The 17,942-nt window shown below is 42.2% G+C and overlaps 1 protein-coding gene across 3 annotated transcripts in view; it reads right to left on the bottom strand.

The window, feature by feature from the left end:
- Window positions 1-17,942, bottom strand: part of LOC115198580 (myotubularin) — a 63,852-nt gene that overhangs the window by 13,294 nt on the left and 32,616 nt on the right. For all 3 annotated transcript variants that reach the window (XM_029760623.1, XM_029760622.1, XM_029760624.1), the window contains 9 exons: window positions 9,691-9,801; window positions 9,365-9,466; window positions 9,020-9,103; window positions 6,715-6,864; window positions 5,969-6,154; window positions 3,750-3,935; window positions 3,231-3,386; window positions 2,905-2,952; window positions 2,437-2,529 (listed from right to left, as the gene is read on the bottom strand). In XM_029760623.1, coding sequence (XP_029616483.1) covers window positions 2,437-2,529; window positions 2,905-2,952; window positions 3,231-3,386; window positions 3,750-3,935; window positions 5,969-6,154; window positions 6,715-6,864; window positions 9,020-9,103; window positions 9,365-9,466; window positions 9,691-9,801 — 1,116 coding nt within the window. The remainder of the gene's footprint in view (window positions 1-2,436; window positions 2,530-2,904; window positions 2,953-3,230; window positions 3,387-3,749; window positions 3,936-5,968; window positions 6,155-6,714; window positions 6,865-9,019; window positions 9,104-9,364; window positions 9,467-9,690; window positions 9,802-17,942) is intronic.

Here is a 17,942-nt window from a genome sequence, read left to right on the forward strand (position 1 = left end):
ATCTGTCCTTGTGCTCCTAGACCTTAGTGCTGCTTTTGATACCATCGATCACCACATTATTTTGGAGAGATTGGAAACCCAAATTGGTCTGCACGGACAAGTTCTCGCCTGGTTTAGATTTTAGCTGTCGGAAAGATAGCAGTTTGTCTCTGTGGATGGTTTGTCCTCTGACAAATCAACTGTAAATTTCGGTGTTCCTCAAGGTTCCGTTTTAGGACCACTATTGTTTTCACTATATATTTTACCTCTTGGTGATGTCATTCGGAAACATGTTAACTTCCACTGCTATGCAGACGATACACAGCTGTACATTTCGATGAAACATGGTGAAGCCACAAAATTGCCCTTCCTGGAAGCCTGTATTTCAGACATAAGGAAGTGGATGGCGGCACATTTTATACTTTTAAACTCGGACAAAACAGAGATGCTAATTTTAGGTACCAAGAAAGAAAGAGATCTTCTGTGGGATCTAACAATTAATCTTGATGGTTGTACAGTCGTCTCAAATAAAACTGTAAAGGACCTCGGCGTTACTCTGGACCCTGATCTCTCTTTTGACGAACATATCAAGGCTGTTTCAAGGACAGATTTTTTTCCATCTACGTAACATTGCAAAAATCAGAAACCTTTTGTCCAAAAATTATGTAGAAAAATGTATCCATGCTTTTGTCACTTCTAGATTAGACTACTGCAATTCTCTACTTTCCGGCTACCCGGATAAAGCACTAAATAAACTTCAGTTTGTGCAAAACACAGCTGCTAGAATCTTGACTAGAACCAAAACATTGTATCATATTACTCCAGTGCTAGCCTCTCTAGACTGGCTTCCTGTTAAGGCTATGGCTGATTTCAAGGTTTTACTGCTAACCTACAAAGCATTACATGGGCTTGCTCCTACCTATCTTTCCGATTTGGTCCTGCCGTACATACCTACACGTACGCTACGGTCACAAGACCCAGGCCTCCTTATTGTCCCTAGAATTTCTAAGCAAACAGCTGGAGGCAGGGCTTTCTCCTATAGATATCCATTTTTATGGAATGGTCTGCCTATCCATGTGAGAGACGCAGACTCGGTCTCGACCTTTAAGTCTTTATTGAAGACTCATCTCTTCAGTAGGTCCTATGATTGAGTGTAGTCTGGCCCAGGGGGGTGAAGGTGAACGGAAAGGCACTGGAGCGACGAACCACCCTTGCTGTCTCTGCCTTGCTGGTTCCCCTCTCTCCACTGGGATTCTCTGCCTCTAACCTTATTACTGGGGCTGAGTCACTAGCTTACTGGTGCTCTTCCATGCCATCCCTAGGAGGGGTGCGTCACTTGAGTGGGTTGAGTCTCTGACATGATCTTCCTGTCCGGCTTGGCGCCCCCTTCGGGTTTGTGCCGAGGGGGAGATCTTCGTGGGCTATACTCTGCCTTGTCTCAGGGTAGTAAGTTGGTGGTTGAAGTGGGTGGGGTTATATCCTGCCTGTTTGGCCCTGTCCGGGGGTATAGTCGGACGGGGCCACAGTGTCCCCCGACCCCTCCTGTCTCAGCCTCCAGTAATTATGCTGCAATAGTTTGTGTCGGGGGGCTAGGGTCAGTCTGTTATATCTGGAGTATTTGTTCTGTCTTATCCGGTGTCCTGTGTGAATTTAAGTATGCTCCCTCTAATTCTCTCTCTCTCTTCTCTCGGAGTACCTGAGCCCTAGGACCATGCCTCAGGACTCCTTGCTGTCCCCAGTCCACCTGGTCGTGCTGCTGCTCCAGTTTCAACGGTTCTGCCTGCAGCTATGGAACTCTGACCTGTTCACCGGACGTGCTACCTTGTCCCAGACCTGCTGTTTTTGACTCTCTCTACCGCACCTGCTGTCTAACTCTGAATGATCGGCTATGAAAAGCCAACTGACATTTACTCCTGAGGTGCTGACCTGTTGCACCCTCTACAACCACTGTGATTATTATTATTTGACCCTGCTGGTCATCTATGAACGTTTGAACATCTTGGCCATGTTCTGTTATAATCTCCACCCGGCACAGCCAGAAGAGGACTGGCCACCCCTCAGTGCCTGGTTCCTCTCTAGGTTTCGTCCTAGGTTCCGGCCTTTCTAGGGAGTTTTTCCTAGCCACCGTGCTTCTATATTTGCATTGCTTGCTGTTTGGGGTTTTAGGCTGGGTTTCTGTATAGCACTTTGTGACATCGGCTGATGTAAAAAGGGCTTTATAAATACATTTGATTGCTTGACTGGTTCGAAAACAACAACTTGTAGGCTCTGTCTCAGTTAATATTTCCTTGATTCCTTCCATCCTCTCGCCTTACTTCCTTCTCAAAACCCATTGGAGAAGAAGGTCCGAGAGGAGGGACCTTAGGCCTTCTCTCCAATACGGTTGAGAAGGTGGAGAAAGACAAATTGAGATAAAGCTGTATCGATACACAGGTGAGTGTGTGTGTGTGTACCTACCTGTTTGGTCATCTGCCAGACACAGTCTATGAACTGTACAAAGATAGGAGACCTATCCTGGTCTGCATGGTTCTTATCCCCGTGTCCTATCCTCTACACATACACACATACACAGACAGAGAAACAATATGGCGTGTTATCAGCTTCCTGTCACTGTAGTTTGTACTTTTTGGTCATTTACATACTGTAAGACAGAGGTGATATCTATGCAATCACACAGTCATAACATTGCAGACATAGGTGCCGTCAACAAGGAAGTTGTATAACAGCTGGTACATCACATGGAGTGACAATTTCAGCCCTGGGACTGTTTCATGCAAGAGTGAGGGCACACATACGTTTCTAGAAATAATGAGTTATATAGAAAGAAATAAAACTCTGAACATGGACAGCACAGAGCCTGGTTTTCCTGATCATAAATGTGATTAAATGTCTACGAGGAGAACAAAAATCCTTTGTCTGACTTACAGAGGCAAACTTGTGTCCGAAGCTGATCCACTCCTTCTCCAGCAGCACCTGAATCAATTAACAAATGTATATTTATACATCTAGTTGCCTCATCAATTTGAGTACAACAATTCATACATACCTGGAATCCATTGTGTGCGCGATAGTGGCTGTCCCCTGTTCTTCCCTTACCCCTTCCCTCCCTTCCCTTCCACCCTCCATCCCTCCTACTCACCTGAAAGCCCCTGAGGGTGCTGTAGTGGCTGTCCCCTCTTCATCACTTACCCTCTCTCTTGCTCCCACCCTCCCTCTCCCCTTTCCCCTTCTCTCCCATCCTTCTTACTCACCTGGAAGCCCCGGAGGGTACGGTAGTGGCTGTCCAGCATCAGCATGGCCAGAGAGGTGAGCTGGGCTGTCCGGTCCCACCCATCACTACAGTGGACCACCACAGAGTTACCCCCCGATATCTTATCTGCTACCTGGATGGCTCCGGAGAGGACGAGCTGGAGAGAGGAGGAGAGTAAGAAAGTAAGAGAGAGCGAGAAAGAACAAGAGAGTTAAAGTCACTACAGTGGACCACCACACTGTTACCCCCACTGATCTTATCTGCTACCTGGATGGCTCCCAATTACACCAGCTAGAGAAGAGGAGAGGGGTGTTTAGGTGTGTGTGTGCCAGGGTTGGGCTCAATTCTAATTGAAGTCAGTCAATTCAGGAAGCAAACTGAAATTCCAATTCAGTGATTGACAAAAGACTTCTCGATAAACTGAAAGGGAGAAGTCATTCATTTTTTTATTCAAATCACTTCCTGAATTGACTGACTTCAATTCGAATTGAGCCCAACCCTGGTGCGTGCACGTCCCTACCTTGATGTGTTCTAGCCAGTGTGTAGACTCCAGACTAGACAGCCAGTGTGACTCCTCTACGTTGGGATAGACGATGTCCTTTAGCTTCTTCAGTGACTCTCTCATGACGTGGATGTTGTGTATGTCCAGAAACACCAGCTCAGCGTTCTGATAAGTGTCGTCTCCTTCATAACCCCCACCCGTGGCCTATAGGGATGGAATAGATGTCAGAGGTTAAGGTTAGACAGTGATGTCATCATTCATGGAAAGAATCACTGGCCCTGTTCGAATACTGATTTTTTTTTTTACAAGGGCCATTTTGAGAACTTAAGGAGCATCAGGCACTGCTGGAATGTCTACCAATGGCATGTCCATCTTTTTGTTAGAAATTACACTGGTCACTCTAAACATTTATAAAGTATAAATAGGCCTCGTCTAAATCGAGGGCTTGCAAAAAGATTTCACTAATGATCAGTAAATGGCTTATAAGGACCTACAGTTTTGGAAAAAATTAAGAGACCACTTCAAAATGATCAGTTTCTCTGGTTTTACCATTTACAGGTATGTGTTTGGGTAAAATTTACATTTTTGTTTTATTCCATAAACTACTGACAACATTTCTCCCAAATTCCAAATAAAAATATTGTTATTCAGAGCATTTATTTGCAGAAAATGACAACTGGTCAAAAGAACAACAACAAAAAATGCAGTGTTGTCAGACCTCGAATAATGCAAAGAAAATAATTCACAGTGGGTGCGAGACACTGTGGCTTGTAGGCGTCTCCAGGTCTCACACCCACTGTGGAATTTGGTGGAGGATCGGTGATGATCTGGGGGTGGTTCAGCAAGGCTGGAATCAGGCATATTTGTCTTTGTGAAGGACGCATGAATCAAGCCACGTACAAGGTTGTCCTGGAAGAAAAATTGCTTCCTTCTGCTCTGACAATGTTGGTTTTGGTTTTTCCAGCAGGACAATGCTCCATGCCACACAGCCAGGTCAATCAAGGTGTAGATATAGGACCACCAGATCAAGACCCTGTCATGGCCAGCCCAATCTCCTGACCTGAACCCCATTGTGATTAAATGTGATCAACAGGAAGATGGATGGTCACAAGCCATCAAACAAAGCCGAGCTGCTTGAATTTTTGCGCCAGGAGTGGTATAAAGTCACCCAACATCAATGTGAAAGACTGGTGGAGAACATGCAAAGACGCATGAAAGCTGTGATTGAAAATCAGGGTTATTCCACCAAATATTGATTTCTGACCTTAAAACATTAGTATTGTGTTGTTTAAAAATATGAACTTATTTTCTTTGCATTATTCGAGGTCTGACAACAGTACATCTTTTTTTATTATTTTTGACCAGTTCTGTAAATAAATGCTCTAAATGATAATATTTTTATTTGGAATTTGGGAGAAATGTTGGCAGTTTATATAATAAAACACAAAATGTTAATTTTACCCAAACACATACCTGTAAAACCAGAGAAATTGATCGTTCTGCAGTGGTCTCAATTTTTTCCAGAGCTGTATATTCAAAATCTTAGAATTGATCTTAGGAATCATAACATACTTTAAAAGTTGTTTATAAATGTGAATACATTGTTTACTAACATTTACAAATGTGGGAGTAAGGATTATTAAATGATGATTAAACTATTTTCTTATCCATTATAAATGCCTATTATTCCAAGGTGTTATTATAAAGTGTTACCCATTCCTCACTTGAGGCTATTCAAACAGGGTCATTAGTAAAAGCTTTGGGCTTTTGATCAGTCCATGACACACACTGCGGGCACAATGTGCAGAGGGCAGCTAGCTGTTAAAAGCCTCTCACTTGGGTGTCAGACATTTTGGGATTATCCTCATAGATTCCATCAGTAGAGTCCAAACACACTCACACACAGTGTAGTTGTTGCGTCCTCTTAGCTTCTAAACTCTACCTCCTCGTTTCTGACACCAGTAAACAATGAAGGAGACTACTAGCAAGGCCCTACAGTAGACAACAACATAACAGTCCATTCTATGTGGATGTCTATAAGACACCATAACCAACACACCTCCTTCCAAAACATTGCACTGTATCACTCTGTCTCTACGTAGCAAAGCTTTGCTGTGACATAGGAGCTCACATAAAAAAAACTCCATAGCAAAGATTCCTCGCTAGCTTGCCTGTACATTTAAATAAAAAGGGTGGACATGTCCCTATTTGCTCCATTGACCCCATTGTCCCCTGACCTTGTTGGCAACGGCGTTGACGCTGGGCCGCGCGTCATAGATGGTGAGCTTGGCAGTGCCGTTGGCCTCCCGGATCACGTCCAGGTAGCGCTCGTCGTCCTTGTTCCTCTTCCCAGACATCCCCACCAGGGGCTGGGAGCAGCGGCAGATAACGGCCTGGTTCTCACGGTGGATCCAGGATAGGACCTAGAGAGAGAGGAGAGAAAGAAAGACGCAGTGTTAGAGCAAGCGAGAGAGAGGGGAGGTGGGTGATGGAGAGGGTTAGGTAAGTGGGGAGGTGGGTGATGGAGAGGAGAGGGTTAGGTAAGTGGGGAGGTGGGTGATGGAGAGGAGAGGGTTAGGTAAGTGGGGAGGTGGGTGATGGAGAGGAGAGGGTTAGGTAAGTGGGGAGGTGGGTGATGGAGAGGAGAGGGTTAGGTAAGTGGGGAGGTGGGTGATGGAGAGGAGAGGGTTAGGTAAGTGGGGAGGTGGGTGATGGAGAGGAGAGGGTTAGGTAAGTGGGGAGGTGGGTGATGGAGAGGAGAGGGTTAGGTAAGTGGGGAGGTGGGAGATGGAGGGGTTTGGGAAAGGGAGCAGGAGGGGGGTTGGGTGGAAGGAAGTAAGAGAGATAGAACACAGGGATATGATAGAGGGATAAAGAGACGGAGGAAAATAAAGAAGAAAGGAGAAGGAAGAAGGAAAGTGGGATAAGGTGAATAGAGAGGGCAGGAAGAGTGTGAGGATAGGATGAGGAAACGGGGAGTTACCGGTATGCGTCCTCTCGACCTGAAGGTAGACACTTTCCTCAGGTCTTCCTCTGTAGCTTTGAAGGGAACCACCAGTATAGTGGGGTAGGTGTCACACAGCTCATAGCTGTCATTGATGAACGTGATACGCCACTTGTCAGTGGGTAAGCCCTGGGGACCGGGGTAGACAAACAGCCAATCAGAGAAGAGATTGCAAGTTGTGACTCGGAGGCATTATTGGTGAAGTACAGTACTACATCACTGATGACAGGATAAGGACAGTATTTAAAAGCAGACTAAGTGCAGGTAACTGCCAAAATAAAAGAAACACCGACACAAAGTGTCTTAATAGGATGTTGGCCAACTACTAGGCTCGGGCAGTGTACCGTATATACCGTATACAGGGGTATTTGGAAAAAGCCACGGGATGGTTTTTCAATACCGTCAATACAGTTCAAAATATTTAGACATTTTTTAATACATTTGAATATTTGTAGGTACTTTTTAAGTAAATACCTGCAGTCAACTTGTGCAATAAGTTAGGAGATAAAGAACATTGCGTTCTTCATTTCACCTGTCACATTATTATGTAGCTTACGGTAGTTCCAAGCCATGTGGTGTTTGTTTATAAGCACACAATGACAAGAGACCAGAGTCACTCACTGTGTAGCATGCGCCAGGTGATCTAATTACAGTATGGAATTCACAACTAAATGTTTGCCAGCTAGATATCTTATAACTATTAAGTTAACTGTCTAAAATGTGCTAAATGCTCTGCAGTTGTGCATTTGGTTTGTTAATTTAGTAGCTAGTTAGCTATCCAGCTAAGTGGTTAGCTTCTTCCAAAAACAATCATGCATTTGCTTGGTAGCTGCAGATAATCCCCTCCTGGATCAAGAGCCTTGCTGGCTAATATTCGTTTGGGGGCTCAGCAAACTGTGAGTAGCATTTTTGAGTTACTTGTATACTTGTATAGTTTAGTTCAAAAACTGTACAAAATGTTCGTTAGCATTTAGTTAGCATTCTCTATGAGAATTCCTTAGTACTTGTTAGCATTGTGTTAGCATTCTGGTAAGTGACGTTTTTTGGGCTTTGAATATTAGTACTTTTTAAATAAATACCTGCAGTCAATTTGTGCACTAGATAATAGATAAAGCAGATTGCGTTTATCATTTCGTTGTTAGATCATTTTTCATTATGAAGCTTACTGTTACTAGTTTCCGAAAACAGAGGTTTGAGACAGTCGTGTATGTTTGTTTACAAAGAACAATGAGCAAAATGGGAGCTTCGTGAGGCGAGTCACTCCTGCTGCACAACTTAAGTGAGGTGATTAAGTTACACTTGTATGAAATTCACTACTAATGTTTGCCAGCTATACATTTTAGAACTATTAAGTTAACCATCTAAGATTTCCCAAATAAATTCTCACCAGCTGGGTTTTTCTAGCTTGTTAGCTAAGTGACTAACGTTAGCTTGCAAAATCAAGCTTCTTGGTAACAGCAACAGAGAGGATCCCCTCCTGGATTGAGATCCCTGCTGCCTAATATTTGTTTTGTGCGTGCTGAAAACTGCATTTTTGAGATACTTGCATAACTTTATGAGCTGGGTTTTCTGTCCTAGTAGTAAATGTTTGCATACACTCGTTAGCATTTACCTAGAATCTGCTATGAGAATTCCTTAATACTTGTTAGCATTTCTTTTATTTTTACGTTTACCATATATCCCAGGATGGCATATGGTATGAAGCTATAGAAATCTGGATACCGCCACCACAAGCCAGAACAGCTTCAATGCACCTTGGCATAGGATTCTACAAACGTCTGGAACTCTTGGAGGGATGCAATACCCTTCTTCCACAAGAAATTCCATAATTTGGTATTTTGTTGATGGTGGTGGAAAATGCTGTCTCAGGCGCCGCTCCAGAATCTCCCATAAGTGTTCAATTGGGTTGAGATCTGGTGACAGAGGGCCATGGCATATGGTTTACATCGTTTTCATGCTCATCAAACCATTTAATGACCACTTGTGCCCTCATTGTTATCCAATGAGGGCATAGCCTTGGTAGACAATTTTTTTTACATGATCCTAAGCATGATGTGATGTTAATTGCTATATTAAGTCAGGACCTACACTTGTGTGGAAGCACATGCTTTCAATATACTTCATATCCCTCATTTACTCAAGTATTTCCATTATTTTGTCAGTTACATGTAAGTGACTGAGTCAAAAGCTGTGACATTGGATCTGGCCCAATAGACACATAAAACCACTAAGACTTATCATAGCAATGTAATGACACATTTAATAAGACAATGATAAGGCTTACCTGCCGCCTGAACTCTTCCATGGGTTTGTAGACACTCCAGCCATTCTCTTCATATTTCTCCTGACTCAGGTACGCAAACAGAAGCTGAGGGAGAGAGAGAGAGAGAGAATGTGATTGACATGTCATTACTGAGGTTTTATTTGTCATGCAAACAACATGGGAGCGTTTCGCTAAGTAAACTACTCTTTGTGAGTGATTGTCTGACTCTACTCTAATGATGTGCAAAGAGAAATAACAGGCCACCTCAAACGGACAAACTCTAATAAAGCACTTGTCTTGTACAATTATAGTTGTTAAACAGTTATTAAAAGTGGTAAGGTAGAAGGAAAAAAGGTGTGTACGTACCAGGCCATGGGATAGTGGAAAGGCGTATCTAAAGAGTATATCGAAGATGTCTCTTCTGCTGTGACCCTCTTGCTTCAGCGCAAACCTCAGGTTCCTCATGTCCTGTTGGGAGACACACACACACAACACACAAAATGCTGTCAGTACAAAATAAATAGTTGTAGTCTTTAATGTTGTCACTTCCTGATCCAACACTGGAATTAATGTCTCTGAGCACAATGTCAAAAATAAATAAAATTGTGTTTCATTCCGATTATATCTGACAGACTAGGACTGAACCATTGTGTATAAAATAGGGGTGTCAGGGCCATGATGAAGTATCTTACCTTGCAGGTGATGTCCAGCCCGTATGAGTTCTCCCCCCGACTGGAGGCTCCGCCCATCTTCTCCACCCGGCCAATGGCACCCAGCGGAACGTTCAGGGTCACTGACGGGTCCTGTGATGTCACAAGAAATAAAAACATGTGATTGGTCCTGCTGGGATTCCAGTTGTATCACAACAGAACACGCCATAAATTGATGATTGGTGCTGCAGTGGTTGAACTGAAATCATACTTGATATTGGTATTGAGAGGGCACAAACCATATAATTGTGTAATGCACTAAACTCTTGAATATGCTTTTTGTAGCCAATATTTAACATGCAAGACAGGGCAGACTTATTAAGTAAACCCTTAGTAAAGCATAGGCCCATGTAGCAGGCACTTATTCTAATCACGTGCATCAGTTCATAGTCACCAGAGTATGTGCGTGTGTGTAGAAGTACTATGAAGTCAGCATATTGTTAAAGTGTTGTCAGATGTTGTATTACAGACAGTGGAGTATGCGTTCCTAATGGCTCCCTACTCCATATCTAGTGCACTACTTTGACCAGAGCCATATGGGACCTATGGGTTAAAGATTGTAGTGCACTACATAGGGAATAGGGTTCCATTTGGGACGTAGACTGGAGTAAAGAGCATTACTGCTACAGTAGTGTCCCTGTAGACTGTAATAACCTACTCCATCACTGACACACACTCAATTACACACACGCACATGCACACAGACTCACACAGACACACACACATACACACGGATGCACGAGCACACACACACCACTCTCCCTGACTGACGATCTCCGATAGAGCCAACCTTGGGACCTCCACGTCTGCTCCATCTATCATTCTCTAACCATCCCTCTTCTCTCTTGTTCTCCTCCCTCCATTCCTCCGTCAACAATGCCCCCATACCTCTCTATGGACCCTGGCAACTGGCCCCGGCAACATTACAACTAACAGAAACTGAAAATAATACTGCAAGTGCCCACGAAACTGTGCCAAACATTGGTAGTGCCAGGAGAAAGAGAGGAGGAAAGAGTGAGAGAGAGAGAGAGAGAGAGAGGGATGAAAAAGCAAGAGAGGGGGATATGGGATTCCCCACTTTTTGTTGTGTTGGAGATTAACGTCTGGTCTAAAACAGGAAGAATGAAAGTGAAAATACCAGAGAGACTGGATTACACTTAGAGGCACAATATTGCTTTACTTAAGAGTGTGGTTATATCCATATCCAAATGACCTGGACAGTGCCAAGTCACTGGGGGGGAGAATGTATGAAATGTATGCATTCACTACTGTAAGTCGCTCTGGATAAGAGCGTCTGCTAAATGACTAAAATGTAAATGTCATAAAATTATACACATAACATTACATATTAGCCAGCAAGCTAGCTAGCAGTACACTAACTTGAAATGAAAACAACTGTTAAAATTAGAAACGTGTAATATCTGAAAATGTAGCTAGTTAGACTATCTTACATCATGAATGGACGCTTCTCCCTGTCACAGATGCTATGGCTGCCCTTAGTTTGAAGAGTTAATCCAGAGACGGGTGTTTTCTCGATCTCCTAAGCTATCATACTCTAATTCCACTGATTTCAACAAGACGCGTTAAACAGGATTACCTACACATACTGACCAGCTCAAATAGACAGAAGCGTGCGATATGGCAGACCAATCCGACTCATCTAGCCCACCCAATAACTCAGCCAATCATGGCTAGCGGGAAGGTTGCTGACTTTTTCTGCGGCTAAACCAACTAGGCCCGTAATTGAACAATTGTATTTACCGATGGCATACAAGTCTGTTCTTAAGGCACATTAAAGTGCACATGTTCCAGAATGGATTTCTGCCACAAAAAAAACAAATTTTAATAGAAAATAAAAAGTAGACATTCAAATGGCTCTCCGGTGAAGTAGTGACCCGAGACATAAACTAGCTTCCTGAAACGAGTCACATTTAGTCCTTTATTACAACTATTGCATATTTTCTTATTTTTATCCCATTTCCTATAAAAGGGGTAAGGCGCAGGGGAAGGAGGCTGCTTTTTGGAAGTGGTGTGGAATGGTTGGCGAGCTGCGGACACCCTACCAGTTCCTGTATTGGCCATCAGAGCTACAGCTTCCAATGCTACAATAAAGCACCTGTGCATGCAGCAATGTGTTGAGGTTGTGAAAAGTCCTGACAGGAACTTCATCAGACTGGCCGTGAAGAAGGTGCCCTCTGACCCTGTAGAGACATTTTCATGGTTGCTCACATAGTTATAGTCAAAGGGACCTGAGATCCCAAGGACTGTCCTATAGTGTAACAGAATTGAAGACTGTTCTTTTCTGTACAACAAGATTTTTCAGAATTTCCCCAGGGAGAAATCTGTGCATCCAGCAAGAGCAGAGGACACAATGGAAAACAGGTTTTGGACATGTACCACTCAGACACCCAAGCACATAAAACTGCACATCATTGCAGCCTTGAAAGAAGACTAATCTAATCTCAGAGTTGTGATGACTAGGCTACTTCAGCACTGGGCATGGTGGTAGAATTTAAGGGTGTCCAACATGTAGTCAACTATGGACCACCTCAAGACGTCCAGTCTTAATTGCAGGCATATGGAAGAGCGGGGAGTGCCTTCAAACTATTCAGAACCTTTTGCTTTTTCCACATTTTTTTTAATTCTAAAATAGTTTTTTTTTTAAATCCTCTAATTTACACACAATACCCATAATGACAAAGCAATTTTTTTTTTTTATAAAAAAAAATCTAAAAACCTAAAAAACAAACCTTTACAAGTATTCAGACAGGATTGTGTCGAGGCACAGATCTGGGGAAGATACCAAAAAATTTCTGCAGCATTGACGGTCCCCAAGAACACAGTGGCCTCCATCATTCTTAAATGGAAGAAGTTTGGAACCGCCAAGACTCTTCCTTGAGCTGGCCACCCGGCCAAACTGAGCAATCGGGGGAGAAGGGCCTTGGACAGGGAGGTGACCAAGAACCCGATGGTCACTCTGACAGAGCTCTAGAGTTCCTCTGTGGAAATGGGAGAACCTTCCAGAAGGACAACCATCTCTGCACCACTCCACCAAATCAGGCCTTTATGGTAAAGTGACCAGACGGAAGCCACTCCTCAGTAAAAGGCACATGATAGCCTGCTTGGAGTTTGCCAAAAGGCACCTAAAGGACTCTCAGACCATGAGAAACAAGATTCTCTGGTCTGATGAAACCAAAATTGAACTCTTTGGCCTGAATGCAACGCGTCATGTCTGGAGGAAATCTGGCACCATCCCTACGGTGAAGCATGGTGTTGACAACATTTTGTATTGTTTTTCAGGGACTGGGAGACTAGTCAAGATCGAGGCAAAGATGAACGTAGCAAAGTACAGAGATCCTTGATGAAAACCTGCTGCAGAGCGCTCAGGACCTCAGACTGGGGTGATGGTTCACCTTCCAACAGGACAACAACCCTAAGCACATAGCCAAGACAATGCAGGAGTGGCTTCAGGACAAGTCTCAATGTCCTTGAGTGGTCCAGCCAGAGCCCGGACTTGAACCTGATCGAACATCTCTGGAGAGACCATTGAATAGCTGTGCAGCAACACTCCCCAACCAACCTGACAGAGCTTGAGAGGATCTCTAGAGAAGAATGGAAGAAACTCCCCAAATACAGGTGTGCCAAGCTTTTTATTTATATTCATGTCAGTTAAGAACAAATTCTTATTTACGATGATGGCCTACACCGGCCAAACCCGGGCGACGCTGGGCCAATTGTGCACCGCCCTATGGGACTCCCAATCACGGCCGGTTGTGATTGTGGCTTGTAGTGTCATACCCAAGAAGACTCAAGGCTGTAATCACTGCTTAAGGTGCTTCAACAAAATGTATGCGTAAAGGGCCTGAATACTTATGTAAATGTGTTATTTCAGTTTGTGAAAATAAAAAAATATTTTGTAGATTGATGAGGGAAGAAAAAAAACAATTTCATAAATAAGGCTGTAACGTAACAAAATGTGGAAAAAGTCAAGGGGTCTGAATACTTTCCGAAGGCACTGTACCCTGTAACATGGAAGACAGCTTGTTGGAGTTTCAAATAGTACAAGCTGCAGGCGGGTGAAACTGTTACAGCTCTTTTATGATGTCACGCAACCAGTATCACCCAAACATGACCGCTGTAACAATTGTGCTACCTCATGCAACTGCAATGATGTATGTGAGGGCAATTCAAGTCCTTTGGAGAGGCATGCTGGACAACAATTACAACCAAGACATAGGCTGGTGATTGAAGAGCATAGGTAATACCCGAGAGAGAAATTACATGACCTTGCACTTGAGATGGCACACAGAGGTGTTCATGGGAGTCTCAGTTTATTGCACATCAGCCAATGAGGGTAACCCTGACAAAATCATCGACCACATTCGGAGCACAATTGCCTTATGTTTCTCAGTTGAGGAAATGTTTCTGCTCTGCCCATTACTGACATAAGACATGCTGTAGCCCTAGTGTTTATCATCAGAGGTTTTTGGAGATGATGAACACTTAAGTGATGATGATTATGATTCAGTGTTGGGACAACTTAAGTCTATTGCAAACATGACTGTATACATGGGGACCTTTTTCATGCTGTGTTGATTAATATTGTAGGCATTCTCATATATACTTAACACTTCGAAAGACTTAGGGTACGTAGTCTAGGATATTATTGTTGTGGAAACCATTGAGCTGTGTGGAACAGTAGAACGTATGCCATACAGACACTTAAATACTTTTGCTTAATTATTTGTTCTAATATCCATTTTGAGTTATCTAAAGTATATAGTGGGCAAAGATGTGGCCCGTCACCCATAGTTACTTGTTCATAAAGTGCATTTTTGAATCTCCCTTTTCTCCTTCACTTGACTTCAATACATCATCCATATTTGAAAACATTAATGCTCAGTGGATTGTATGACTTTATTGTAAATTAGCTTTTAGTTGCCTTTATTTGATGAAATAAGTAACAAAGTGTACTACTATAAACTTTACACAACTTTCCCCTCCAGAAATGGCATAGAGAATTGATAAAAAGCTAGGCTATAGCATTTGTGATACTGCTCTTGCATTAGTGTACACATCACAGCCCATAAAACTTCCTCCTATTTAAAGGACAACAACAGGAAGAATGTTAACAGTACATAATATTGTAAGTAAAAGTCATTATACAAATAAAATGGTATATAAATGGTAAAGAAAATGTACATACAGCACCTTCAGAAAGTATTCACACCCCTTTACTTTTTTCACATTTTGTTGTGTTACAGACTGATTTTAAAATTGATTAAAAAGGTGCATTATGCAGAAATCGCTCTTCATTTCCTGGTTTCAAAAATTCTAATTTGCCTAATTTCAGTATATGTGACAAAACCAGCAGTCATTGAATCATTGTACCATCTAAACCGCTGTGAAATATCTTTGAAGCTGGTGTACAAAACCGAAGTAAAATACGAAAAAAACTAAACTTAAGAACAGGAAGCACAGAAATATTGCACATAGAACAGATATACCGCTTCTTCGACTTGTTATCAATGAGAATGATACATTTATAACTCACATTTCTATGTGAATTTGGTCAGGTCGCCCAAAAAGTAAAATTGGAGCAATACCCCATAATATCAAAGTGGAATTTTGTTTGTAGAACATTTTAGAAATGTATTAAAAATGAAAAGCTGAAAGTCTTGAATCAATAGGTATTCGACCCCTTTGTTATGGCAAGCCTAAATAAGTTCAGGAGTAAAAATGTGCTTAAATTGCATAATAAGTTGCATGGACTCAGTCCGTGTTCAATAATGGTGGTTAACATGATTTTTGAATGACTACACCATCTCTGTACCCTAAACATACAGCAAATTGTAAGGTTCGTCAATCGAGTAGTGAATTTCAAGCACAGATTCAACCACAAAGACGAGGGAGGTTTTTCAATACCTTGCAAAGTGCACCGATTGGTAGATGTGTAAAAAAAAATAATAAAAGCAGATGCCGAATATCCCTTTGAGCATGAAGAAGTTAATTGCACTTTGGATGTCGTATCAATACACCCAGACACTACAAAGACACAGGTGTCCTTCCTAACTCACTTGCCTGAGAGGAAGGAACCTGCTCAATGATTTCACTATGAGGCCAATGGTGATTTTAAAACAGAGTTTAATGGTTGTGATATGAGAACTGAGGAAGGATCAACAATTTTGTTACTCAACAATACTAACCTAAATGACAGAGTGAAAAGAAGGAAACCTGTACAGAAGAAAAATATTCCAAGCATCCATCCTGTTTGTAACAAGGCACATCAGTAACATTTAAAAATATATATATATTTTTTTGTCCTGAATACAAAGAGTTATGTTTGGGGTAAATCCAACACAATCCATCACTGAGTACCAGTTAAATAAAGGTTAAATTACAAAAATGTTATAAAAAATACCCCTCTCCATATTTTCAAGCATGGTGGTGGCTGCATCATGTTACGGGTATGCTTGTCATTGGCAAGGACTAGGGAGTTTTTTTTAGGATAAAAATAAACAGAATACAGAATACAGCTATACGCACAGGCAAAATCCTAGAGGAAAACCTGTTCCAGTCTGCTTTCCAACAGACACTGGGAGACAAATTCACCTTTCAGCAGGACAATTACCTAAAACACATGGCCAAACATACACTGGAGTTGAAGATAACATTGAATGTTCCTGAGTAGCCTAGTTACAGTTGACTTAAATCTGCTTGAAAATCTATGGCAAGACTTGAACATGGCAGTCGAGCAATGAACAACAAACAACTTGGCAGAGCTTGAAGAATTTTTTTAAGTAATGGGAAAATATTGTACAATCCAGGTATGCAAAGCTCTTAGAGACTTACCCAGAAAGACTCACAGCTGTAATCGCTGCCAAAGGTGCTTGTACAAAGTATTGACTGAATGCTTATGTAAATTAGATATTTCTGTATTTCATTTTCAAATCAAATAAATTAGCAAACGTTTATAAACACATGGTTTCACTTTGCCATAATGGGGTATTGTGTGTAGATGGGTGAAAAAAAAAAAATCAATTTTCAATCCATTTTGAATTCAGGCTGTAACAACAAAATGCAGAATAAGTCAAGGAGTATGAATACTTTCTGAAGGCTCTGTATAATATTTTCTGTTGAAATAATTACACAAATAAATGCACCGAAGAATGTAACGGTAGAAAAGTAACACACAGGTTGAGTCTACATTGTCATTGGTTTCAGTACTACATCTTCTTTCCTCTTTCCTACATTACTTCTCTAATTGTGGCGTTTAAGATTATTTCCATTCTAGGGTCTCAACACTGCAGCTGAAATTAACTGTCAATGTTTGTGCCTCTGCCTGCATGTCAAATGAGCAGACAGTTGGTTCTTCTCACAGTGTAAGCTCAGTTTGTGGTTGATGATCCACAACTATAGTTCCTCATAGTCCAATTTGTGCAACAGCTTTATTTGGAAGTTCCCGGAAGCTTGGGTAAATAAAACCTGCCAGGTGTCAAAGCAAACGACTTCTGATAAAGAAGCACACTTACTATATGGTCGATGTCCTCAGATCTACTTGAGATTGAGTGCTTTCCACAGTCTGGCTTCAGCTCACGATCTTTATCAAATCGATGCATGAGGTCTGTCTGCTCTCCAATGGTCCTGTGCAATGTCAAACTTGACACGGGCCCTTTGATGTAGCATGAGGTCTTTTGTGTGGCACAAATGGTGTTCGCAGTTCAAGTCTAAAGCTGTGTTGTTTTCTGATCCACCAACTGTATTCACTGTGTGGTTCCACCGGAGTCTGAGACACACTGGGGCTTTATGAGGCTAGATCAAACTGCCGTTTTAGACCCTCCAGGCTGTGTTTTCTTCTCTCGGCTTGCCTAAAATGCCGCTTTTTGAATTTCCACAGCCTGCACATCACCCTCAAGTATAGAATGTATACACACAGGCCACTGTGATAACTGAAAAGTGCATCAACTGTGTTGTCTGTGTTTCTTTTAGATCTGGCTTCAATTTTAGCTTGATTATAGACAACTGATATCTTGTGTTCTTTTTGCTGATGGTGACTCAGTTCTTTCTGACTTCGGAAGGCTGGATGGCTAAAGCCATGATAGTGACAGGTCAGCATCTGTGGTTGTTTGTCCTGTGTTTGGCTTTTCTCCACTTAGCTGGCGGTGGAAACCTATGTCATCGTTCATGACATAGGTGTCTACTATGGTAAACATCTGAGCATCAAAACACCTCTG

Source organism: Salmo trutta, chromosome 8, assembly GCF_901001165.1.
Source record: "Salmo trutta chromosome 8, fSalTru1.1, whole genome shotgun sequence".
NCBI classification, from domain to species: domain Eukaryota; kingdom Metazoa; phylum Chordata; class Actinopteri; order Salmoniformes; family Salmonidae; genus Salmo; species Salmo trutta.